The 25,847-nt window shown below is 43.2% G+C and overlaps 1 protein-coding gene across 1 annotated transcript in view; it reads right to left on the bottom strand.

The window, feature by feature from the left end:
• The window catches only part of STAT3 (signal transducer and activator of transcription 3), a 176,836-nt gene that overhangs the window by 92,009 nt on the left and 58,980 nt on the right, over window positions 1-25,847 (bottom strand). The window contains exons 2-3 of the mRNA XM_073608396.1: window positions 17,616-17,759; window positions 834-978 (exon numbers count right to left, since the gene is read on the bottom strand). Coding sequence (XP_073464497.1) covers window positions 834-978; window positions 17,616-17,743 — 273 coding nt within the window. The 5' untranslated portion in view covers window positions 17,744-17,759. The remainder of the gene's footprint in view (window positions 1-833; window positions 979-17,615; window positions 17,760-25,847) is intronic.

Below are 25,847 nucleotides of genomic sequence, written 5' to 3'. Positions count from 1 at the left end.
TTTAAAACTTGTCACTCTTCTTTTGTTTATAGCGCAAAAAATAAAAACCGCAGAGGTGATCAAATACCACTAAAAGAAAGCTCTATTTGTGGGGAAAAGATGATAACAATTTCATTTGGGTACAGTGTTGTATGACCGCGCAATTGTCATTCAAAGTGCGACAGCGCTAAAAGCTGAAAAATGGCTTGGGCAGGAAGGGGGCGAAAATGCCCAGTATTGAGGTGGTTAATCAAGCCTTTTTAAAAATAGACTTGATTTAAATCAAATCCACCCTGGAACTGGTGGACCATTTCTGCCAAACTAAATAAGTTTTGTTAACGTAGCAAGAGCATGTGTTTTGCCTAAAAATGTTGGCACCTAAAGCGATTTCCTCTAATCTGGGAAAGCTGGGAAGTATGAACTTTTCAGTTAAAGTAGTTAAGTAGTAGAGTGCTGTAGGAAAGACTCCAGTTAGCTAATAGGTGCAGCAGTCTTATGCCATCAATAAAACCAGATGGTATGGAGTTTACATTTATTCACTGGCCAACTAAACATTTTAAACATGCAAGCAGCCTATCCACAGTTCTTTCACTGTCCCCATGTTGTGCACCTGAGTATCCTCTGACACCATTTTGTTGCTCCTACTATTATTTGTATACCTGGAACATAATTAGACTTGGCTAATGACCTCTTGCCTGCGCAAATAAATACCAGAGCTACGGCATATAAATATTACCTACAGATAGCAGTTTGTGCCATTTATGCCCCTATGCCTCTCTGTATCATTAGGGTAGTTCTAAGTTACTCCACTGTAAACCACAGCTGAATCATAACACAAAAAAATATACTGTTACCTGTAGGAACTGCTTTATTCTCCTGAGGTTGTGCTGGTAAAGGACATTGGATTCCTGTAGGAATCTGCTGTACTGCTGGTCTATTTCACCGAGAAGATTGTGGAAAACTAGAGTTGCATGCGACTCCTTGCTGGCAGCAAAACCCCTGCAGAGAAATGTGGTGTTATTTTCCTATAGAAAACACATACCTGCAAAATCTTAAAAACTGAAATTTCCGCTTTCATACTGACCAAGTACTGTTTTTTCCATGACTTTATCTGCCAACATATTGTATTCATCAACCAACCCAAATCAGGCTTGCTCTCACATATTATCCACTACCAGATTATGTGCTAAAGCTGAATATGTAAAGAAGCAAAATTGTATCTACACTTGCAATGCTTTATTAAGGTAGTGGTGCATTTGCTGAATTTGGCCCACATGAAGAATGCCAATTGCAAATACAATTCAATACATTTCTGCAGCATTTCCAGGGACGTCAGATGCCAGCATTTCTCCGTGTTTTGTGGTTTCATCCACTCACTCTGACATCACACAGTAGTGATAATGTAGAGGCCAGGGGAAGGAACCACTATGCGACCAGGCATTCAACACTTGGAAAGGTGCAGGATGTTGAGGATTCTTCTGCAAGCTCATCTTGGAAAGACCGTTGAGTTGTGTGCTGCAAATAGTACAAGTATGCCTTACTTGGCAGGCATGCCATATTCTAATTTTTAGCAACAGAGTAACTATAACAATCATTGCTGAATTCATTTAAAATACCAAAAACATTTTAACCCATTTCTATGAACCAAAAATTGATCGCGAGCAGATGTGACATTTGCAGCGAACCAAAGACCTTCAAAAACCAAGTCATAGGAGCAGCAGTGTATACCCATTAAGGCTCCATGCACACTAGTGTTTTTTTTTTTTTAGAAGCTCAAAAAACCGCTGGGAAAAAAAAAAAGCTGATAATAGCGTTTGTGTGCCAGCTTCTAGTAGCGTTTAGGAGCATTCACATTTTATTAGCATTTTTACAAGACATGAAGAATAATGCTCGAAAAAAATCGGTTAAGAGCATTTAGTATTTTTCTGCCAGGAAAACTCTCCCAAAAACTTTTTTTTTCCCTCCTTATACGCTGAAGCTCAAAAAACGCTAATAGCCTAAAGTAGTGTGCATGGACACATAGGATAACACTATTAGCTTCCAGGAGGAGAAAAAAAATGCTAAGAACAGCTTCTAGGAGCGTAAAAAAAACATTAGTGTGCATGGAGCCTTAGCCAGAATCAATGACAGGCTTGCTTTAACCAAAACTGGCAATTCATTTATGAGTGGACTCCAGGGCCATAAACAAAGCTTCCCAGAAATATATAGATATTGGCTTGCATATCAATGGTGGTGGGTAATATACGCAGACACCACATTCTGAATTGAAGTATGTAGTATTGATTTGGGAATGGACTTTATGGGTGCCAAAGATTTTACAAAAACAAATTTGTTGAAGTTCATTGAATACAAAAATATAAAAACATACGTCAGATACCAATATCCCATCATCAATTGTTTTGTACAGGGGTATGTGACTGCCTCATTGTCACACCCTCTTCAATAGTAACAGGGTTTGAAAATCTGAGGAAGTCATAAACCCCTGTACAAAACAACTGATCACAGGAAGTTTTTGAACTTCTAGATTAATATCTGCAATATGCTTTTATACTTTTGTATTCAAACGGTGTAAAGTTTTATAAGAAATCTATTTTGTAATCCTTGGCACTTATAAAGTCTATTTCCAAATCATTACAATATATAGATATGAACTGCTCCTCTAACAATCATAAGGCAGCAAAAAGAATAGTTGGTAGAAGACATTTTAGCAGGTTATGCATATCATAGCAGACAAACCTGTACTTATTCAGTATCAAATGTTAATCAAACAAACCTTAACAAACCAGTAATTGTTTAAAAGACTAGTTGGTGATGGATAACGCATGGCACAGTACATACAATTAAATTATCATAGCAATAGCAGTAATAGCATTGAAGTAGGGTCCAACCAGCTACCCATAATGTAAAGAACTTTTGGGGCAAGCCTGTCATTGGTAAATTCATTTCTCCCTGGTGGGGGGTTGTGGAGATGGCAAACATTGAGCAATCAGTTTTCTAGCAATGAAAATAAGTCTTGTGGCTGGTAACATGACTTCAGGTGGATATTAAATATACCCACTATACAGATCTTAGGATCCAGAGCAATAGGGATTTGTTGCACCACAAATATAGCTTGGGTCACCACTGTCCACTAGTGAACCGATTTGGGGGCAACACCAGAACATATGGATAAGCATCCCTGGGTCAAGGTCAGTCCTGGGGCACTAAGGGTTATCTCTCCTATCCCATCTATCAAGTTTGTCTATAAAGTTTGTCTAGAGCAGCCATTCTCAACTAGGGTTCCTCCAGAGGTTGCTTCGGTGTCCCTTGAGCGATGACTGATTGAACTTCCATCGGATGGTGTCTGCCTAGTCCTGGGAGCAATGGCACTTGGCAGAGCCAGCAGCATGTTACTAATGATCATTTTAGCCGTCTGAAAAGGAGGCATTCTAATCAACACTGTAAGGGGGATATTCTTCCCCCTAACCACCAATGTAAGGGGCATTTTCCCACTGACATCTGATGAATTAGTTCCCCTAAGCCCTTATTCCTCTGGATAAGAATGTTGAGAACAGCTGTTCTAGAGCATCTAAGCTACAAGTATTGGTAAAAATGATTGATTGGGGAGTTTAAAATTCTTCTTTGACAGAGCTGAAGGGCCTCAATACGTCAGTATCCTACAATTGGTGCATATACTGTACGTGATACACAGAGTGAGCCATGATTCAAAACCGTCTAGTTTGGCTAGTGCAGTATAGCGTATAGGAGTGTTTTGGGGATTTTATATTCAGATGCACCCATTTTTTTGGTAAACATGTTTAACCACTTAAAGTGGATGTAAACCCGAAATTTTTTTTTATATCATACTGTAGAGTATAAGATTTGCTATCATTTGAGCCCAGTCTTGCCACACAGAGTTAATCCATCTCTGAGCAATCCTCTTATTGTTCAGTGAGACAATTCTTGACAAACTGAGAAAAACTTTGTCAAAATCCTCCCCCTCGCTGTGAGTGACAGGTGATTTACATCTCGTGCACTAGCCTAAGAGACATGCAGTATTTTTAAATTCTCTCCCCCACTCCTTTCTTCAGCAGCTCTGCAAGGATTGGCTGTTCCAGACCTCAGCATGATTTGGCATGCTGAAGTCATGTGGTTACTTTCCTGTCTTTTCACTGGATGTTAGAGATCATAGCAGAAGTTCAGTGTTAGAAATACACAGAAAAATGCATATTGACAAGGGGAGTATAGAGGTGGGCGGGGAGTCTACTGACATCACGACTCCACCCACCAAGCTCCAGACAACAGACCCACCCACAGAATCTGCAGTTTTTCGGGTCCAATAACAGAGGGGAAAAATTTGACAGGTAAAGATACATGCAGGAGGCATGTATATCCTTATAGATAACCCCTATGGCAGTAGTTTAGAAAGGATGACATTGGGTTTACATCCACTTTAAGGACCGGGTCTATTTTTTACACTTGATGTTAACAAGTTAAAATATTTTTTTTTGCTAGAAAATTACTTAGAACCCCCATCGCCATCACTGCCCTAGAGAATAAAATGGCAGTCGTTGCAATACTTTGTCACACTGTATTCGCGCAGCAGTCTTACAAACGCATTTTTTTTTGGGAAAGGATTTTTATAACAGCTTACCTGTAAGATCCTTTTCTTAAGGTATATCACGGGACACAGAGCCATAGTGATAACTATATGGGTATATAGCCACCTTTAGGTAAAGGACACTGGCACACCCAATACAGGAAGTTGCTTCCCTATATAACCCCTCCCACACTGGGAGCACCTCAGTTTTGTAGCCAAGCAATATACGTATATACCAAAGAGGGGAGGGATCTCTGTGTCCCGTGATGTACTTCAAGAAAAGAATTTTACAGGTAAGCGGTTATAAAAATCCTATTTTCTTTATCATACATCACGGGACACAGAGCTATACTAATAACTATATGGGATGTCCCTAAGCAATGCCCACTGAGGGGAGGGAGACACATAAGTAGGACGCCATCAGACTTGAGGACCTATACTGCAGCCTACTGCGCCCAAAGGCGGTATCCTCATATCTTTTCACATCCACCTGATAAAATCTAGTTAACGTATGGACTGAAGACCAGGTTGCGTCCTTACAGATCTGAGCCATAGAGGCCTGGTGATGCACTGCCCAAGAAGCACTAACTGCCCTAGTCGAGTGTGTTTTGATTTTAAAGGGTGGAATCTTCACTTCAAACCATAAGCCTGAATGATAATTTGCCTAATCCATTTTGAAATAGTAGTTTTTGATGCTGCCTGTTCCTTCGTAGGACCGTCTGGCAAGACAAACAAAACATCTGTTTTCCGAATCTGAGCAGTTGCCTTTAAATAGACTTTAACCACTTGGCGACCGTCTCACGACGATATACGTCGGCAGAATGGCACGGGCAGGCAAAGTAACGTACAGGTATTCGTGGCCACCCCCTCGCGATTGCTCCTGGCCAATGAAATCATTCCTCTGCCTCTGTAATGTAAACAGAGGCAGAGGAAGTGATGTCATCTCTCCTCGAGGCGGTCTTTTCGTTCCGGCGCCAAGGAGAGAAGACATCAATGTGAGTTGCACCAACACTACACTTTCAGTAGAACACACTAGGAACACTTTTCATCCCCCCATCACCCCCTGATCACCCCGCTGTACCCCCTGTCACAGTGACACCAATAGCAGTTTTTTTTTTTTTGCATTGGTGTCAGTTTGTGACACTTATAAGTGGTAGGGCAGTTAGTATTAGCCCCCTTTAGGTCTAGGATATCCCCCTAATAAAGGTTAACCCCTTGATCACCCTGTCGCCAGTGTCACTAAGCGATCGTTTTTCTGATCGTTGTATTAGTGACGCAGGTGACGCTAGTTAGGTAGGCAAGTACATAGGTTCGCCGTCAGCGTTTTACAGCGACAGGGACCCCCATATACTACCTAATAAAGGTTTTAACCCCCTGATTGCCCCCTAGTTAACCCTTTCACCAGTGATCACCGTATAACTGTTACGGGTGACGCTGGCTAGTTAATTATAGTTTTAGGGCACCCGCCGTTTATTACCTAATAAAGGGTTACCCCCCCAATTGCCCGGCGGTGATATAAGTTACGTTTTTAGGGTCAGATAAGGTCTGCGTCACCCCAGGCAGCATCAGGTTAGCGCCAGTACCGCTAACACCCACGCACGCAGCATACACCTCCCTTAGTGCTATAGTATCTGAACAGATCAATATCTGATCCGGTCAGATCTATACTAGCATCCCCAGCAGTTTAGGGTTCCCATAAAAGCAGTGTTAGCAGGATCAGCCCAGATACCCGCTAGCACCTGCGTTTTGCCCCTCGGCCCAGCCCTGCCCAGCCCAGCCAAGTGCAGTATCGATCGATCACTGACACTTACAAAACACTAAGCACACATAACTGCAGCGTTCGCAGAGTAAGGCCTGATCCCTGCGATCGCTAGTTTTTTGGTAGCGTTTTGAATCAGTCGCTAACAGTCAGGAGCTTTTTGCCTGTGAGTCTCACTAGTGTACCCCTAAATTTAGAGCCCAAAATGGCAAATCGAAGGTACACTAGTGAAGAGGCCTACACGTTTCTGAGCATGACAGATAGTGAAGAGGAAGTCACTCATCTGTCAGATTCAGGCTCAGATTACGATCCTGTAGAGGACAGCGGCTCCATGACAGATAGCTCTGACGACGGAGTTGTGGTCCCTGCCAAGGTCAGGCGTACCAGACCCCAAACTACTTCTTCTGTCCTTGATGTGCAAGAACCGCAGGTCTCTCATATGGAGCAGAGCAGTATTAGCGCCGCTATTCCTTCTGGTGAACTGGCAAGCACCAGCGGCCTAGTACACCCTGGTCGTACATCCAGCACTGCAGTATCACATGGTGAGTCCCATAAGTGCAGTTCAAGCTGGCGAGGTGGCAAGCACTAGTAGTGTCCCGCTGCCACCAAGAAGACGAACACAGGACCGTCGTGCCCATAGTGCCCTTCCTGCTGCATTCGCCAATCCGAATTGGGAACCCACCACTTCTGCAGCACCCATACTTCCCCCATTCACTGGCCAACCCGGCATTCAGGTGGAAACAGTCGATTTTACGCCACTGGATTTTTATTCGTTGTTTTTCACAGAAGATCTCTATAGATCTATTGTGGACCAAAGCAATTTATACGCTGGTCAAAACATCGCCACTATTCCCCAGTCCTCCCTTGCCAGAGATTGGAGACCAATTACGGTCTCCGAATTTAAGCTCTTTCTGGACCTTTCCCTCAACATGGGCATAACTAAAAAGAGTGAGTTGCGGTCATATTGGTCCACTGACCCAATTCACCATATGCCCTTGTTCTCTGCCTCCATGACCAGGGCATGATACGAGCAGATTTTGCGGTTCATGCACTTCAACAATGAAATCTGTCATCCTCGTGGAGACCCTAAATACGATCGGCTCTACAAAATTGGGCCCCTCGTAAACCACTTCAACCAGCGTTTTGCAGACTTGTTTACTCCCCATCAAGTTGTCAGCGTTGGAGTCCCTGATTAAATTTTCTGTCCGCTTGTCATTCAAACAGTACCTTCCCAGCAAGCGTGCCAGATACGGGGTCAAGATGTATAAGCTCTGTGACAGGGCCACAGGCTATACATGTAGTTTTATGGTTTACGAGGGCAAAGATAGCCACGTAGAGCCGACAAACTGCCCTGACTACATAGGAAGCGCTGGCAAGATTGTGTGGGACTTGGTGTCACCCTTATTCGGAAAGGGGTACCACTTGTACGTGGACAATTATTACACGAGCGTGCCACTTTTTAGTCACCTTTTTGATCAACAGATTGGAGCATGTGGCACCGTGCGACCTAATCGCCGGGGCTTTCCCCAGCGGCTTGTAGATTCCCGTTTTAGGCTGGGGGAGAGAGCCTGCTTCAAGTGTAATAACTTGCTCGCTGTGAAGTGGAGGGATAATAAGAATGTTTTCGTTCTTACCTCCCTTCATGCAGACACGACGGTCCAAATTACTACGGCGGTGTTGTGGAGAAACCCCTCTGTGTCCACGAATATAACCAAAATATGGGAGGGGTGGACCTCAACGACCAGTTGTTGGTGCCGTACCTAGTTGCCCGTAAGGCCAGACGCTGGTACAAGAAAGTGTCTGTTTATTTCAATTGGCTTTGCTGAAGGCTCATGTGCTATACAGAGCTTCAGGACGGACTGGATTTATCCTTAAATTCCAGGAAGAGATCATCAGAGCCCTTCTGTTTCCAGACGGTGCTCCACCTCACCTTCCCCAACCAAATGCAGTAAGCCGGCTGCATGAGAGGCATTTTCCTTATGTCCTCCCGAGTACCCCTACCCAACGAGCCCCCCAAAGAAGATGTCGTGTCAGCAGCAAGCGCGGATATAGGCGTGACACCCGGTATTATTGTCCCTCCTGGTCTATGCATTGGTGAATGTTTTGAACGCTACCATTCACTAGTTGAGTATTAGCGTAGGGTACAACAACTGCACAGACTAGGACACACTTTCACAGGGTCTCCCAAGATGCCATCACATTTCGAGAGACCCAAACCTGGTACCAGTTACAAAAAGTTAAAGTTACTAAAAAAAAAAGTTTAAAAAAAAAAAAAAAAATAAAACTAAAATAAAAAAAATAAAAAACAAAAAAAATATAAAATAAAAAAAACAAAAATAGTTGTCGTTTTATTGTTCTCTCTCTCTATTCTCTCTATTGTTTTGCGCTTTTTTACTGTATTCTATTCTGCAATGTTTTATTGTTATTATGTTTTACCATGTTTGCTTTTACCATTTTTGCTTTACTGTTTACTGTGTTTTATTGGTAACCATTTTTTTGTTTTCAGGTACGCCATTCAGCTGCAGAGCGGATTTATTTATCTTGACAGCAACAGCATTTGCTCCCACGATACATAAAGCCATGACTCCAGCGCTGTCGGAGGTGATTTCACCACCACAGTTACATACTTCAGCATATATGCCGAAGCGTGGGGGCAGCAGTGGGTGGAGGAGCGATTTGCTCCTGCCTTTTGCGGAAGGATGCCCCCATGCTTTGGCATATATATATTTTAGGCACAGGTTGCGTTAAATGTTTTATTTTTTACTATTTTTTTTTGTATTTGCTTTGCAGGTATGGCAAGTCTTACTGGTATACTGTAATGTTACTTTGTTTTATTGTTAACCATCATTTGCTTAACAGGTACGCCATTCAGTTGCAGCGTGGATTTATTTATTTATCTTGACAGCAACAGCGTTTGCTCCCACGATACATAAAGCTGTGACTCCAGCACTGTCAGAGGTGATTTCACCACCACAGTTACATACTTCAGCATATATGCCGAAGCGTGGGGGCAGCAGAGGGCGGAGGAGCGATTTGCTCCTAACTTTTGCGGGAGGATGCCCCCATGCTTCGGCATATATATATATACAGTGTATGTATGCCCATTATTGGAAGTGGGTGGATGAAGGGAGGTATTCTAATGGTGGGCATACCCACTGATCAATCTCTTTTTTTAGTTCAGCCCACAGGCTGGATGAAAAAAAAGTTTACAATATATGCCCAACAAGGACCAGCAACGTACTGGTATGTTGCTGGACTTTGAGTGGTTATACCAGAATGATGCCTGCAAGTTTACGTATCATCTTGGTATCATTCTTTTCAGCCAGCGGTCAGCTTTGATGTAAAAGCAATCCTAGCAGCTAATTAGCAAGCAGTGGGAGGGAATCCCCCCCCCCCCACCGTCTTCCATGTTTTTCTCTGGCTCTCCTGTCCCAACAGGGAACCTCAGAATGTAGCCGGTGATTCAGCCAGCTGACCATAGAGCTGATCAGAGACCAGAGTGGCTCCAAACATCTCTATGGCCTAAGAAATTGGAAGCTACGAGCATTTCATGACTTAAATTTCGCTAGATGTAAACAGCGCCATTGGGAAATTTTATTTCATCAAACATTTGGGCAATATAGTGTTTTAGTGCATTCAAATTTTTGTAAAAAGTGTTTTTTTCCCCAAAAAAATGCGTTTGAAAAATCGCTGCACAAAATAATAATAATATATGTTTGGGGGTTCAAAGTAATTTTCTTGCAAAAAAAAATTTTTTCTTCATGTAAACAAAAAAAAGTGTCAGAAAGGGCTTTGTCTTCAAGTGGTTAGAAGAGTGGGTGATGTGTGACATAAGCTTCTAAATGTTGTGCATAAAATGCCAGGACATTTCAAAACCCCCCCAAATGACCCCATTTTGGAAAGTAGACACCCCAAGCTATTTGCTGAGAGGCATGTCGAGTCCATGGAATATTTTATATTGTGACACAAGTTGCGGGAAAAAGATAATTTTTTTTTTTTTTTTAACAAAGTTGTCACTAAATGATATATTGCTCAAACATGCCATGGGAATATGTGAAATTACACCCCAAAATACATTCTGTTGCTTCTCCCGAGTACGGGGATACCACATGTGAGACTTTTTGGGAGCCTAGCCGTGTACGGGACCCTGAAAACCAAGCACCGCCTTCAGGCTTTCTAAGGGCGTACATTTTTGATTTCACTCTTCACTGCCTATCACAGTTTCGGAGGCCATGGAATGCCCAGGTGGCACAAAACCCCCCCAAATGACCCTATTTTGGAAAGTAGACACCCCAAGCTATTCGCTGAGAGGTATAGTGAGTATTTTGCAGACCTCACTTTTTGTCACAAAGTTTTTAAAATTGAAAAAGAAATTTTTTTTTTCTTAACTTTCTTCCTTTTCAAAAACAAATGAGAGCTGCAAAATACTCACCATGCCTCTCAGCAAATAGCTTGGGGTGTCTACTTTCCAAAATGGGGTCATTTGGGGGGGGGGGGGGGGGTTGTGCCATCTTGGCATTTTATGGCCTTCAAAACTGATAGGTTGTGAGGAGTGAAATAAAAAATGTACGCCCTTAGAAATCCTGAAGGCGGTGCTTGGTTTTCGGGGTCCCGCACACGGCTAGGCTCCCAAAAAGTCCCGCACATGTGGTATCCCCATACTCAGGAGAAGCAGCTAAATGTATTTTGGGGTGCAATTCCACATATGCCCATGGCCTGTGTGAGCAATATATCATTTAGTAACAACTTTTTGTAATTTTTTTTGTCATTCAATCACTTGGGACAAAAAAAATTAATATTCAATGGGCTCAACATGCCTCTCAGAAATTTCCTTGGGGTGTCTACTTTCCAAAATGGGGTCATTTGGGGGGGTTTGTACTGCCCTGCCATTTTAGCACCTCAAGAAATGACACAGGCAGTCAAACTAAAAGCTATGTAAATTCCAGAAAATGCACCCCAAGTTTGTAGACACTAACTTTTGCGCAAACCAATATACGCTTATTGACATTTTTTTTACCAAAGGCATGTGGCCGAATACATTTTGGCCTAAATGTATGACTAAAATTGAGTTTATTGGATTTTAATAACAAAAAGTAGAAAATATAATTTTTTTTCAAAATTTTCGGTTTATAGCGCAAAAAATAAAAACCCCAGAGGTGATCAAATACCATCAAAAGGAAGCTCTATTTGTGGGAAGAAAAGGACGCAAATTTCGTTTGGGTACAGCATTGCATGACCGCGCAATTAGCAGTTAAAGTGACGCAGTGCCAAATTGTAAAAAGTGCTCTGGTCAGGAAGGGGGTAAATCCTTCCGGGGCTCAAGTGGTTAATTGCTCTCACTTCATCAAGGGAATGTAGTGACTTTTGTAGCCCAGAACGAGGTTCTGGAAAAAAGGAAGGATAATAACCTGGTTCAGATGAAAACGACACACTTTAAGCAAAAAAACTGGATGAGGCCGCAACACTTTTTGTGTATAATTAAATATGGCTCTTTACATGAAAGAGCAGCTAATTCTAAAACCCTTCTAGCAGAGGATATCGCAATCAGAAACACTACTTTCCTTGTCAAAAGGACCAAGGGAATAGATGGAATTGACTCAAATAGCTGTTTTTGTAGTACCGACAAAACCAAGTTCAAATCCCAAGGACATAATGGTCATCTGATTGGCGGATTAAGCCAGGTCACCCCCTGTATAAAAGTCCTGACCAAGGAATGAGAAGCGAGTGGTCTCTGAAACACTACCGATAAGGCCGAAAGCTGACCCTTGATAGTACTTAAGGCCAGCTTCATTTCTACTTCTAATTGCAGGAACGCCAGAATTCTGCTTATGACATACTTCTGAGGATGCCACCCCTTGGATTCACACCAGGCAACATATGCTCTCCAGACTCTAATATATGAGTCTGGAAGATGGTTTCCTAGCATTAATCAGGGTAGACAGAACTGACCCTGAAAGACCCAGATTCTTCAGAATATGGGTCTCAATAGCCAAACCGTCAAATTTAACATTTGTAAGGTAATGTGGAATGTACGGGAGGGTGGAATACTGGACCCTACGAGAGCAGATCTGGACGTGACGGAAGGATCCATGAGTCCCCCCACCACCATCTTTATGATCTCTGCATACCAAGATCTTCTGGGCCATGCCGGGGCTACAAGAATCACCGGTTTCCCTTCTTGCCTGATTCTGAAAAGACGAGGTAGCAGCTGAACAGGAGGGAATGCATAAATCAGTGAAAACTGATCCCACAGAGTCACCAATGCATCTGACCCGCAAGCGAGTGGATCTCTTGTCCTTGACACAAAGTTGTCCAGCTTCTTTTGTTGAACCTGGACGCCAATAGATCTACGTTCGGGGTTCCCCATCTTTGGCATATAGCCTGGAAAATGTCGGGATGAAGAGACCATTCCCCCGGAAACAACTGCTGGTGACTTAAGAAGTCCGCCTGCCAATTCTCTATTCCTAGGATGAAGATTGTCGATAGGCAAGGTACAGGTTTCTCTGCCCAGGTTAGGATATGATTTACCGCCCTCTGGGCTGCATGACTCCTGGTGCCCCCCTGATGATTGATATAAGCCATTGCTGTGGCATTGTCGGATTGGATCCTGACAGGACAATTCTGTAACCTGAACGTCCAGGCCTCCAGAGCCAAACGTGCCACCCGAATCTCTAGAATGTTGATGGGCAAGGTTTTCTCGGTTGTGGACCATCTTCCCTGGACAGACGCTTCTTCCAGGACTGCTCCCCAACCCGAAAGGCTGGCATCTGTTACCACCTTCCAGGTAACTGGTATGAAGGATTTCCCCTTCTGTAGATTCTTGGTTATTAACCACCAACTGAGACCCTGACATACCCTTGGAGTCAGATGTTTTGGAAAACCTAGAGCTTGGACCTTTTTGTTCCAAGCAGTTAGTATACGGTTTTGCAATGGTTTTGAATGAAACTGGGCATAGGGAACAGCCTCCACCTTCCCTAATAACCTCATGTAAAGACAAATGGAGGGATTCTTCTTTGTCCTGACCACCTGAACCAGGTCCCTTATAGCACTGATTTTTGCCTGGGGCAAAAACACTCTTCTCTAGGCTGTGTGTATGGTCAGGCCTAAGTACTCTAGCCTTTTTAGTGGCTTTAAGGATGATTTCTCTAGGTTGAGAATCCACCCTAGGTATTCCAGATAGTTGACTCTGCAGACCACACTTTGGTCCAATCGGGCCACCGACCGGTCTATTAGTAACACGTCATCCAGGTATGCTATAACCGTTATGCCCTGAACTCTTAGTCTGGCCAGAACCTTTGTAAAAACTCGGGGTGCAAGGGCAAGGCAACAAGCTGAAAACGGTGCCCCTCTACCTCGAATCGCAGAAATTTCTGGTGAGCGGGAAAAATAGGCACATGCAGATATGCATCCTTTATGTCGATTGATGCAAGAAGTTCCCCTCCTTGATGGAAAGAACCTACCGATCGGATTGACTCCATGCGAAATGAGTGGATATTCAGGAACTGATTTAGCCCTTTGAGGTCTAAGGGCCTGACACCTCCATTTGGTTTTGGCACCGTAAAAAGGTTTGAATAAAACCCCAGACCCTGCTCTTCCCAGAGTGGGGGGAGGGAGATCTATCATGCTTCCTCCCACTCTGGGAAGAGGATGCTATTAAAGATGCTAACCTCTATTCTAACCCAGAGCTGAGCATAAGGTGTCCTCAGTAACAAACAGGGGCTGGAGGATTGGAAACAGCTGCTGCACTAGAGAAAACCAACGGCTCATCCTGGCTAGCCACCTATAGTTTGTCCAGGGTGGAGGGTACTGTGGAGGCATGACTGGGGTCCTCAGAGCCTGATGGGGATGCCTTAATCTTTTTTGCAGGGGTAGAGACCACCCTCTTAGGAGGCATAGTGCAAGCAAAAAAACAGAGGTACTATAAATATAAATGCATCCACTGCTGATCCTTTAAGTCCAGCAATAAAAGCTGCTATTAACGTTCAGCCTAATGCTTGAGCAAACATGCTGTGTACCTCCATCAGTGAGATGTCTTTCTGACTGAAGCCTCTTTAAAGGACTGAGCCGCGGTGCGCTGTCAAGTGGCGTACCGGCCTCACGCCAAGCCGCGGCCCTCATCCCGCCCCTGACACGCCCCCAAAAAGTCAAAACTAGATTTGCGCGCATGCATAGCACCGCTCGGGAACTCGGCAATGGCGCGGAAGGAATGAGAGCTGCTTCTGAGCCCTGGGACAGTTATGAAAGCACTCCGGGGGGGGGGGTTTAGGGACACACCCGGCGGGATAAGGAAGCCAGACCGCCCATTGGCCGGGCATAGTCTCTGCAGTAAAGGTGTTGCTAGCAATCCCCCTGCAATCTTCCATAGTGGCTGCGGCAGTCCAAGAAAGAACACCTCCAAGGTATGCACAAAACAAAGACTTTTTTTTTTTTTTTTACTTAGAAAAACAGGGAGGTACTATATTCCTTTTTTCGGACACAGCAGCTATACAGGGAGACATGGCTAAAGGGGAGAAAAAATATGCTCCCTATGCCATCTAGTGGTGAATTTTAGGCAAGAAAAAAATTACATTTGCTCAAAGAAGAATCCTAGGCAAACCAAGTTTCCTTAGGACTTCAACTTACCTTATCCCCGCCTCAGGATTCTGTTGGAACCAACAGATCCAATTTTCACTCATCACGGTGGGCCAAGTCAAAAGACCTTCAGGCTTTGGCATTTAACAAATAACCAAAGAACTGGGTCCCAGGGTCCAGCCCTCCAAGAGAGGCATTACAGGCAAAACCTTGTATCTTCGGTGACGAGGCCCGGGTATCATTCACTCTGGCCTTTAAATGGCACTTCGAATGGATCCGGTTTGTTAGCTTGCTCGTCTAGCAAGGATTGCTCCAGTGGAGCTCTTCAAAGAAAAAACATCTTTAACCATGACCAACACCTAGACACTGGCGAAAAAACTGAGGTGCTCCCAGTGTGGGAGGGGTTAAATAGGGAGGCAGCTTCCTGTCTTGGACATGCCAGTGTCCATCACCTAAAGGTGGCTATATGGCTATGGGTCTGTGTCCCGTGATGTACGATAAAGAAATATACTTTTTTGAATAAAAAATAAATAAAATAAAAAAAGGAAAAACAGTAAAGTTAGCTCAATTTTTTTTTTATATTGTGAAAGATAATTTTACGCCGAATAAATTGATACCGGTCATGCTTCGAAATTGCATCCGCTCGTGGAATGGCGGCAAACTGACACTTAAAAATCTCCATAGGTGAAGTTTAAAAATGTCTACAGGTTACCAGTTTTGAGTTACATAGGAGGTCTTTTCCTAGAATCATTGTGCTTGCTCTAAAGATCGCAGCGATACCTCACATGTGCGGTTTGAACACCGTTCACATATGCGGGTGCGACTTACGTATGCGTTCGCTTCTGCGGGCGAGCACAGCGGGACCGGGGCAGCCACCCGTCAGTGCTGCATATCAGTGCCCATGAGTGCCACTTATTCCCATCAGTGCTGCTTAATCAGTGCCACCTAATCTGTATTGTGCTTTGAAAACGGTCACATAGAATATACGTATATCACGTACCTATATACGATTATACGAATCGAATACCACATACCTATACACGATTCTGTGCACAGGAACCGCTGCCTCGCAGTAAATACATGTGGGGCAGTCGGCAAGACGTTAAACAGCAATCCAAGCAAGTAATGGATAGGATCTAGGGGTAAAGACACGTCTAATAGTTGGATCAAAAGTTGTTGGACCGAGGTCCAGTAGGGTATGAGCCAAGAACCTGTCCAAATACATTCAAAGCAAGATGGGCATTCTAGAGTTAAAGTGGGTGAAAGAGAAATAATGTTTAAATTGCAAGTAGGAGTAGAAAAAAAAAAAAAAAAGACCTAGGAATATTGTGTTTAAGTGATGGAAGTTCTTGAAAAGAATGCATTTTATTAGTCACCGCACTTACCAAATATATATGTGTGCACACTGCGCTAATGAAAAACACTTGTTTGTGCTGCCACTTTAAGTAGGGTTCCCATTTAAAAAAAATAAATAATTAAAAAAGTCAGCAGCTACAAATACTGCAGCTGCTGACTTAATTGGACACTTACCTGTCCCAGGGTCCAGCGATGCGGGGGATCGAAGCCCCGCTCGTCCCCCCCTCCGCTCTGCGGCGCCGGCATTCTAACTGTGGGCGCCCGGCTGTGAAGCACCCACTGCGCATGCACGAGCCACGCGCTGTCACTGGCCCCGCAATCATCTGGGACTGGTCACGTGTTCCAGATGATTGACAAGAGGGAGGGGAGAGAGGCGATCTCCCTTCCTGCGCTGAGGGAAGTGACGTCAGGAGCCCAGGCACCGAAGGAGGCAGACTACGAGGGACCCCCTAGCAACAGGCATTTAGAGGTAAGTAAAAAAAAAATTTTTCTGCAAATGTTTTTTTTTTTTTAAACACATTACTATTTTTTTTTTTTTTTTTGGGGTTGGAACTCCACTTTAAAATTCAATAAACATTCAAATGAGGTGAAACTACTGTCAATGTGAAAAAGACAAATAATTCCACAGTAGAACACTAATCTACAAATCTAAATATTATTGTGATAAAATCAACATAAAAAGGCCCATACATAATAAAAAGTGTCCATACAGCATATCCAAAAATATATGCCAACATATGGAAATTAATACATTCCAAATTAAAGTGATGAAAAAATAGTGTGAAACAATAGTGAAACAAAATCTCGTTGATCCACCAAAATCCTTCACCAAAGTGATGTGTGCCACTTCCACTCCTTAAGAAAAAAGCTCACCAAATGCTGTTGCCGTTCACTCTCGTGTCTGTCAAATATCACCTTATTAAATGTTATTGAAGAGCCGCTTAAACATGCCAATCACCATCCAGATCAATAAAGACTCTCCACATGTGGGGATAGAATTTAAAACAGAGCCTCCAATAGTGTAAAAACACCATAAAAGGTAAAACGGTTTATTAAAAGTAATGCATTTACATCATAAGAGATTCAAATCGCCTTGTTAAAATTCCAAAGTGCATCCAAGTTTTATGTTGAGCCTTGATAAAGGGGAGTGGTGTTACCCTTGAAATGTGTTGGCTGTTTTTATCTTACCCTTATTACCAACAATTAAAGTTATCCTGGACTTATTTATCCCGCTTTGGTCTGGCACTCACATATATGTTGTATAAGGGTAATTCTATTTCCTTAAAAAAGCAATGCCATTTTATTATAAACAGACTTTCCCTTCATTACTCTACTGCAGGTCCTTGTAAATAGTAAAGAAAACCCTTTTACCAGTCTTGGCTTTCTATCCACGGTGCAAGGAATTGGCGCAGCTCCATGGGAAAGCTGTCACTGTACAGCTGGTGCAGTTGTTCCAGGTATCTGGTGTCCAGCTGCTGCAACTGGTTCCATTGTGTCATCTTGTGTCACGGAGGTCTGGAAGGATAAGGCAGACAGTTAAAACCTAAGAACACAATTTTTTATTATAGAATATTTTCTGTTGGAAGCGCACCTTCCTTCAAGAGTGAATAATAAAAAGGAACTCTAAGCAACCATTAAAGAGGACCAGGAAACTACTGCTAGGCAAGACTCATGTCATCTTAGTCTAAGCATTAGTGCATTTAAGGGGTTCTTAAAGAGACTCTATCCCCAACTTAAACTACAGGTAAAGGCACAGAACAATAAAGCATTTTAAATGTTTACTTGCAGTGTTTCCCTCTTTATATTCACTTGCAATGTCCCCCTGAACTTTAGAAAGCATTCGCTAGCACAGCCCTCCCCTCTATGGGAGTGTCTAATTGCTGTCTTTTGCTGGCAAAGCGACTCCACCCCTTACCTCAACTCCCTACATAAACATTCATGTAGCTGCCAGTTGAAGAGTGAAGTGGAATGCTATAGAGCAGACATCACAAAATGGCAGACCGCCGTGGTCCCACCATTTAAGAGTCGTTCTGCCTTACAGCAAATTGCCACCACCGCCATTCTCACAGAGCCGACAGCAGGAGGAAGAACAGTTCTGAATGGAGAGCAGAGGCTGCCTCAGTGAAGAAGCAAATGATTGGTTGCTAGGATACCAGCAGTCCTAACAGCCAATCACCAAGTTGCAGCTTTCACCCTTAGTCCAGACCTGCTGTGCCTTCCATGCTCTGCCTTGTCTGTAAGCTAGGACAGAAAGTGGAGGGGGCATATGAAGGGGGCCAAGAACAGTAATGGGTGGGCTGCCCGACCAAAAGAAAACACAGGGAAAGTCATCTCAACCCCTTTTTTAAAATCTTGCTGCACCAAGCCACGTGATGCTGCAACATCATGTGGTTTAGTGCGTGTGAAAATGTGCTATAGGTGCCAATGTGTAGGGTACCATTAAGAGTTAATGGCACCTCTGTGCATCTGCTTAAGTGCAATACATTTCTCTGTGGGTCAGGAACACATGGGATTTTTTTTTTGCATGTTCCCCAGCCACAGAATTGTGAACCTAACCCAATAGGAAAGGGAGGCTGTGATGTGAAGGATCCGAGTCGTCGCACAAACATGCGATTATGACCTCTGCTAGAAGAATATTTTACTGACTGGACCTCCGTAAAGGTTTATTCAATACCCCTGCTATCACTTTTTTAATGTCTACACAAGGCGGCTTGTACAGGTAGATAACATACATACAATATGTTAAATACCCATATAATCTCATGGAAAGATTTTTGTTGAGCTTAATGGTCTAGTGACAGGGTCTCTTTAAAAAGTTACTCAGTCACTTCATTTATTATTTCCTTTTTTTTTTTCCCCTTCATGTTATTGTACTTTTTTTATTTAGAATTAAAAAAAAAAAAAAATGTAAATAACAGAGCTAGCAGGTATAGTGTATAAACTGCACCCTGTGCACCCTTATGCCAGGAAAAAAAAAAAAAAAATGTAAGCTACCTCATTAAAGCGGAGTTCCAGCCTGGGAGGGGGGGGGGTTTAAAATGTCAGCATATTACAAAAATACTGTAGCTGCTGACTAGCTCGTCCTGCCTCGTTGGGCCTTTAGGGTATGTTTGAGTGATTATTGCATGGATCATTTCCACCATATGGTGCCTTTGTCTGGGGGATGGGTTGAATGGGAGGGGACCAGACATGTTTTACCCTGACGCATAATTATCCAGTGATGCTCACAGCATTGTCTATAATTTTTTTCGCTATTTTGGTTATCTACGATTTTCCTTTTTTCTTTTCAGAGCAACAGCTGCATGGTCATGTTCTACTCCCCCGATGAAGCCAATGTTTTGGCGAAACTAGTAGGGACTCACTGATTTGCTGCTGTAATGTACCACCACCTCACATTTTGATATACATTATTGTATCACACTCCCCTATATGTATGTTTTTTATTAATTCCTTTTTAATGAATTGTAATAAAAGTTTAAATTTTTTTTATCTATATTGTCCTAATCTACTTTGTGGCACCGCAATAATCCCTCTCTCCTTGCTCTTTATTGTATACACCTATAGATGTTGTCCCATTCTATTTATATCCCCCCTTTATTCCCACCCCCTTCCCTCTTTTCGTCTCCATTTTTGAGGGATAGGTAGCTATATAGTTCTATGCATATCGATGTATGTTGATTAGGCTTATATTTGTTTATACACAGCATAGGTGGGAAGCTAGACTATGGAATGAAACCCTGAAGAAGCGGCCATTGCGCTGAGAAACATGTTGGCAAGCTCCATATAAAAACACCCATTCGACATTATGCTGTATGGGCTCTTTTGGTAGCCCTTTTTGTTTATTTATACATGTGTTTTTGTATACATTTCTTATAAACTTTTGTTTTAATGAATATTTGTACGCTAGATCATCAAGGAATTACCAGTTAATGCCCATTCCTTCATACATATCTTTTCTGTTTCTTTGCAAATAAAGGGAAATATCCTCTGAGTTACAGACAAAAATAAACTGATAAAAGGTTTCCTATCCTATCAAACAATAGGGGGTCATTTACACAATCTCCATTGAGCTGCGCTGATCTCTATAGATCAACGCAGGCTCTATGCAAGGGCAAATAGAAAACAATTGTGTTCTATGCACCCTTTTGTACCACAACAGTGAAGGTGGGTTTTGATGCATTGTTAAGACGTGTAGTTCACCACACCATGTTGCAACGTATAAACTTGAAACGTCAACGTTAAGAAAAGTTAAAGCTCCATGAGGCCCCTACACAAGACTCCAGCCTGTACGTTTTGTAGCATGCGGGCTGGTGTAAATGAACCTTTAAAAGTTTTAACTTTAAATATACTTTGTTACCTCTTTGCGCTACAACTAATGCCAGCACACCTGCTCAAGACTATAAACTTGCTATGAGGCTGAAGGAGTCCTTCAGGCATGCAACCCAAACTGGTGTCCTGATAAGCATCCCATCTCACACATTTCTTGTCTATACGCAAGCTTATACTAGTCCTGCAACCTGAATTTCCTGTTTGACAATACGGTCATGATTTTTACTTCAATAAACGACTTTCCTTTGCAATTCTCTTTATCAAACTTGCCTTGCCACCTTTTTTCTCACATTTCCCAAGAAAGCAGCCTTAAAGCAGTATTAAACCCAACAGCAAATATGTTTGCAGCTTACCAAGTCTTCGATGTGATAGATGCATTAGTTTACTTTTTTTAGGCTTGTGTAGTCTAGGGGTGAAGGGATAAGGCGTGTTACCTACTCTGTCCCTCACTCCAGCACGGTTCTCTCTTGCATAAAGCTCCAGTCAGTTGTATAGATGGTGGAAGCCTGGTACAGCAAGAAATTAAAGCCGACTTCTATACAAAAGTGGAACTTTCAATGTAAGGACTCCTGACCCCGACATGCTACATTTGGCATGTCATTTTTGAGGGGGGGGGGGCTAGTTTTGACAGGTACCCAGCTCCCACTTCTGCTCGTGCTGCCTAGGGGACTCGAAGGGAAGTTCTCCTCTCCCCCTCCCTATAATCTTCTGGGACACGTCATAGGTCCAGAAGATTGCTCGGGCATTCAGGACGTGCGGCATGACTCGTGCATGTGCAGTGCGTTCCCAGCTATGACGATGCAAGCTGTCACAGCCGGGTGCCCACACTAGTGGTGCCGGGGAGAGGTGGGGGAGAGAACAGAGGGTTCGGGCAGCCACATCGCTGGATCGTGGGACAGATGAGTGTGTGTTTATTAAAAGCCAATAGCTTTTTGTAGCTGCTGACTTTTAATAAACACAGAAGCGGCTGGAACTCCGCTTTAAGTAATATACCTTATTCAAGAACTCATAGCCTAAAACGAGCATTAACCCTTGCAATGCAGTCCAAGAGGACTGCAAGGGTAGAGTTCGTCTAATTCCTGGAGTTCAGCTTAAAGTATAAGTGAACCTTTACCTTGTAAAGCAACCCATTCAGTTAAAAATGAAGCACAAAACGTTGAGGGTGTCCCCTGTAATCCGCTGCAGCTAATGGAGCACAAATCATGTACCAATAGGACCTGTTGAAATAAATACACTCATAAAGAAAAGCGGGCAGTCAGCCTAACACTCCTGACAGTGGCAGACATCAGGAATGTGTATAAAAGAGCTCACATGGACGTAAGCCTAAGGTCGATGGCAGCAATCGGGTTGAAAGAAGACCTGTACTAGGTTCACTAAAAGTAAGGCAACACTAACAAATGCTGAAATCTTAAAAGTGCTGCCCTACACCCTAGGAAAAAAAGACAGTAGATCCAGTTATAGGTAATTCAATCACATACCCCTTGGCCTCCCACAATTCAGGATTTAGGGCCAGTCCACACCTATTGCAGCGTGGAAACAGAAAACATTGCCATCTGCAGTCATAGGTGTCATTGATTAATGGCACGCACCGTGCAAATGGAGATGTGTTCGCTCTCACCAAAACGCATGGTACTGCAGTACTATGCAATTTGGTGTGACAAGATTTTAAAAGTCAGGCTTGTACTTTTAGCATGTTCCTATATTTTTGCCAGCCCATTGAAATTAATGAGCTGTCAAAAACGTGCCACGCAGAGACGCACCTTTGTGGTGTGAACTGGCCCTTAGTACCCTAAAGTAGTATTCAAGTGATAAAGAAAAACTATCAGAGGGGGAAAAAAAAGGGAAGGTCAGCTTGTGTTGTAAATTACTGCAGCTGGAGAAAGGCTTTCATTAACAAAATCACAAGCTAACAGCACACACTGGCTACTACACTTGTCCGATTACAGTATTTGGCTTGTGCGGTTGTCAGCTAATGTTTTTGTGAATGAAAGCCCCTTTTCCCAATAATTTACAACACAAGCTTGCGGTTTCCTCTGTCTCTGTTCCCCTGAATAGCAGGCTGCAGGTCTAGACTCTGTGTGTAATAAACATAAGAGGCAATAGCAAAAGTTCTACTTGGTAACTTAGGGGGGGGGGGGATTTATGTGGTTTGCCTATCACAACCCCTCTCCTCCTGCACTGTTAGAAACCATTCTCCATTGACTGATGTTGTCAGATAGCTAGGCAGGTGGGCAGAGCTAGCTATCTGACAATATAGCTCAGCAACCCTTGCACAGATTTTGATGGGGATAAGTGCCACGTTCTCAGGATCCACCCTGGGGGAATTTAAGAAGATTTATTTTATTTTGATCTGGTAAAATTTTTCTTCTTTAAAAACTAAGTTTTTTTTAAACACTTAGCAGCTGATTTGATCACTTACTGAGTATGCAGTTTCTTTATCCTTTAATCTTTGCCTTTGTTCCTGTTTAAACTGATGCCATGACCTCTTCCCCAGGTTTCCTGTTTTAGGGTGGGTCCTTTCTAACAATTAAAATGCTGTCGCATGCAATACATGTTATTACCAATGATGAAGGCCAGCATGGTTATGAGGACTGCTGCTAATCAATTGCTTTGAAGAATGTCTCGTATTCCTGGGCTTCAGAGCTGCATGTTCATATTAGTACAGAAAGTCAACCTAAATGCAAAATTTACAGATGGTATGACATTTCTAAGGCACATTGCACAGAAGTCACAGGCTGCTTGTACACTGCAGCCTCTGGAAAAGTGTTTGCATTGCAAGCTCAATGTCAGCTTTCTCCTGGAAGTTGCAGCCTAATCACTTTTACACTGGAATGGACTGCCCACCCCTATGGCATGTATCCCAGTATCTGCTGTCCTGCCTGGGACCACCACAGCAAATGTTGCTGTGTAGAGCAGAGGGGGCTTAGTGAACATGCATAAAGTGTATTATGTCACTTTCTTGTTCAGAGCTGCAATTCTCTGGTAGGGCTGGCTGAGTATGCAGAAAACCACGGTTACACTTACCAGTAACAGTCTTTCCAGGAGTGTTTCAGGACAGCTAACATGAGAGATACCGGCTACACAGAAACAGTTTAAACAACCCCCCGTGAAAAGATCGTTAGCGGTAAGTGTAACTGTGGTTTTCCCAAAGTGTCTTCCAGGATGGATAACAAAAGAGGATAAACAAGGGAGGGACCACTGCCCGCAGAACTTTCCTTCCAAATGCCAAGTCTTAGCTAGAAAGAAGCTCCACATGGTAGTGTTTTACAAATGCATGGTTATCGGATCAAACAGCTGCCCTGGAGATGTATTGCCATAAGACACCTGCCCTTTCTGCCCAGAAAACTACCAATGGTGGGAGGGTGGCTGTTGGCTGAGTATCAATTACTTTCTCCGAACAAACCCTTAGATTTGAGGATCCTCCTCTCAGCCTCCAGGCCATCAGGCAGAAGAGACAAGGAGGTTTGGGCTGAAGAACCTGCTCCTCCGAAACATCCATGGAGGGGAAAAAGATAGCAACATCAGGATTAAAAATAAACTCATTTTGGGCCAGTACAAAGCTATAAGGATGACATGACAGCATTCTGACATAATGTTCCGGACTACCTGTGGAAGAATCTCCAGCAGGGGCAAGGCGAAAGCTAGGTTGAAGTTCCAACTCAGTCAATGCATCTGACTCCAGAGCCAGCGGCAAAAAACAAAAAAAAAAAAAACTGAACTTTTATGATCCTGATGGAAGTGAACAGGTGCACTTCAGGAAGACCCCATTGGGCTGCGATCTGCTCAAACACCTCCGCATTCAATTTCCACACTCTTTCCTCACAGGATTCAGACTGAGGTAATCTGCCAGTACTTTGTCTGAAAATCTGAGATGAACTGCTTTCAGAGATTTCAGTCAATTCTCTGCCCAATCTAAAATTTCCTGAGCCACAGTCAATAACCTCGGAGACCTTGTGCCTCCCTGTTTGTTAATATATAAGCCACTGAAGTGGCGTTGTCCGAGAAGATCCCGGATGATACTTGAAAAGGACTTCAGGGAAAAACCTACTGCTAACAATTCTGAGGTTGGAGAAAACCTCTACCAGATCTGGACTCCTTGAGCTTGATGGAAACCAATATGAGCCCCCCAACCCCAGGAACTGGCATCTATAGTAATCTTTATTGTGTCTTTCTGAGACCAAGAATGCCTTATCGCTAAGTTTCAGTCTAGGCCCAGTGAATTGTCTTGTGGAAAACTCGCTACCTTGTCCAGAGAAGCGTGCTTGCAGTCCCATGAAGCCAGCGAGAAGGACTGCAGCCTTCTTAAGTGCAAATGAGCTCTGCAGGTTCCTGACTGAGGAAATCAGCCTCTGTTTCTCAGAAACAAAAAGTTCAGTCTGAGACAGGATCCACCCTGTGACCCAGGAATTCCACTGTCTGGGCTGGCACCAGGCTGGATTTGTCTAGACTGATCAGCCAGACTAGGGATCTCAGTTCTAACATCACCAGATCCAAGTGAAACATTAGCCCTTCTTCTGCTTGGGGAAAAAAAAAAAAAAATCTAAAGGTTTTCCAAGTTGGGGACAATAGCTACCCCTTGAAGTCGGAAAACCGCCATAACATCTGCCAAAATTTTCATGAATATTCTTGGAGCTGCTGAGAGACCGAACGGGAGTGCTTGAAACTGTCAAATGCTGCAATGGCCGATTTTAGTGAGTTGTGAATCTCAGGAATTTCTGATTAGACTGGTGAATGGGCACACGAAGATAAGCGTCCTGCAAATCTAAGGAGGCAATGAACATTCTCTGGTAAAGCAGATTTCTTATGGTATAGATGTACTCCAACCGAAACTAACTGAGATAACGGTTTAAATTCTTTTAATTGATGCCGATACCTTTCTGACCAGAAATACGCGAGTAAAACCCACTGTCCCTTGGCAGATTTGAAGCAAAGAAATATCAGGAAGAAGGGGAGACAAACTCCAACTTGTACCCTTCTCTTATAATCAAAAGGACTTACAACCCCTCTGTTCCCAAATCCCACAAAAAGGATAATCTTCCCCCTACCCCAGGTCTTGAATCACTTATCAGCTTTCGGCGTGGGGTCTCGTGAAGTGAACAAGGCATCTCCTTTGCTATTGTTCCTGTCAAAAGACCAACACTTTTAGCTAGATTGACTTGAGTACACCGAAAGGGCCCTATGCCACAAAAATTCTTATGACAGGGAACCTTCTCCCGTTTTTTGTGGAATGGAACAATGCAGTCTGAAGCCCTGATTCAGATTTCCTTTAAAAGA

Source organism: Aquarana catesbeiana, linkage group LG12 (assembly GCF_042186555.1).
Source record: "Aquarana catesbeiana isolate 2022-GZ linkage group LG12, ASM4218655v1, whole genome shotgun sequence".
Classification (NCBI taxonomy): domain Eukaryota; kingdom Metazoa; phylum Chordata; class Amphibia; order Anura; family Ranidae; genus Aquarana; species Aquarana catesbeiana.
The sequence above is the reverse complement of the archived record's forward strand: the minus strand, read 5'-3'. Positions and strand labels throughout refer to the sequence as shown.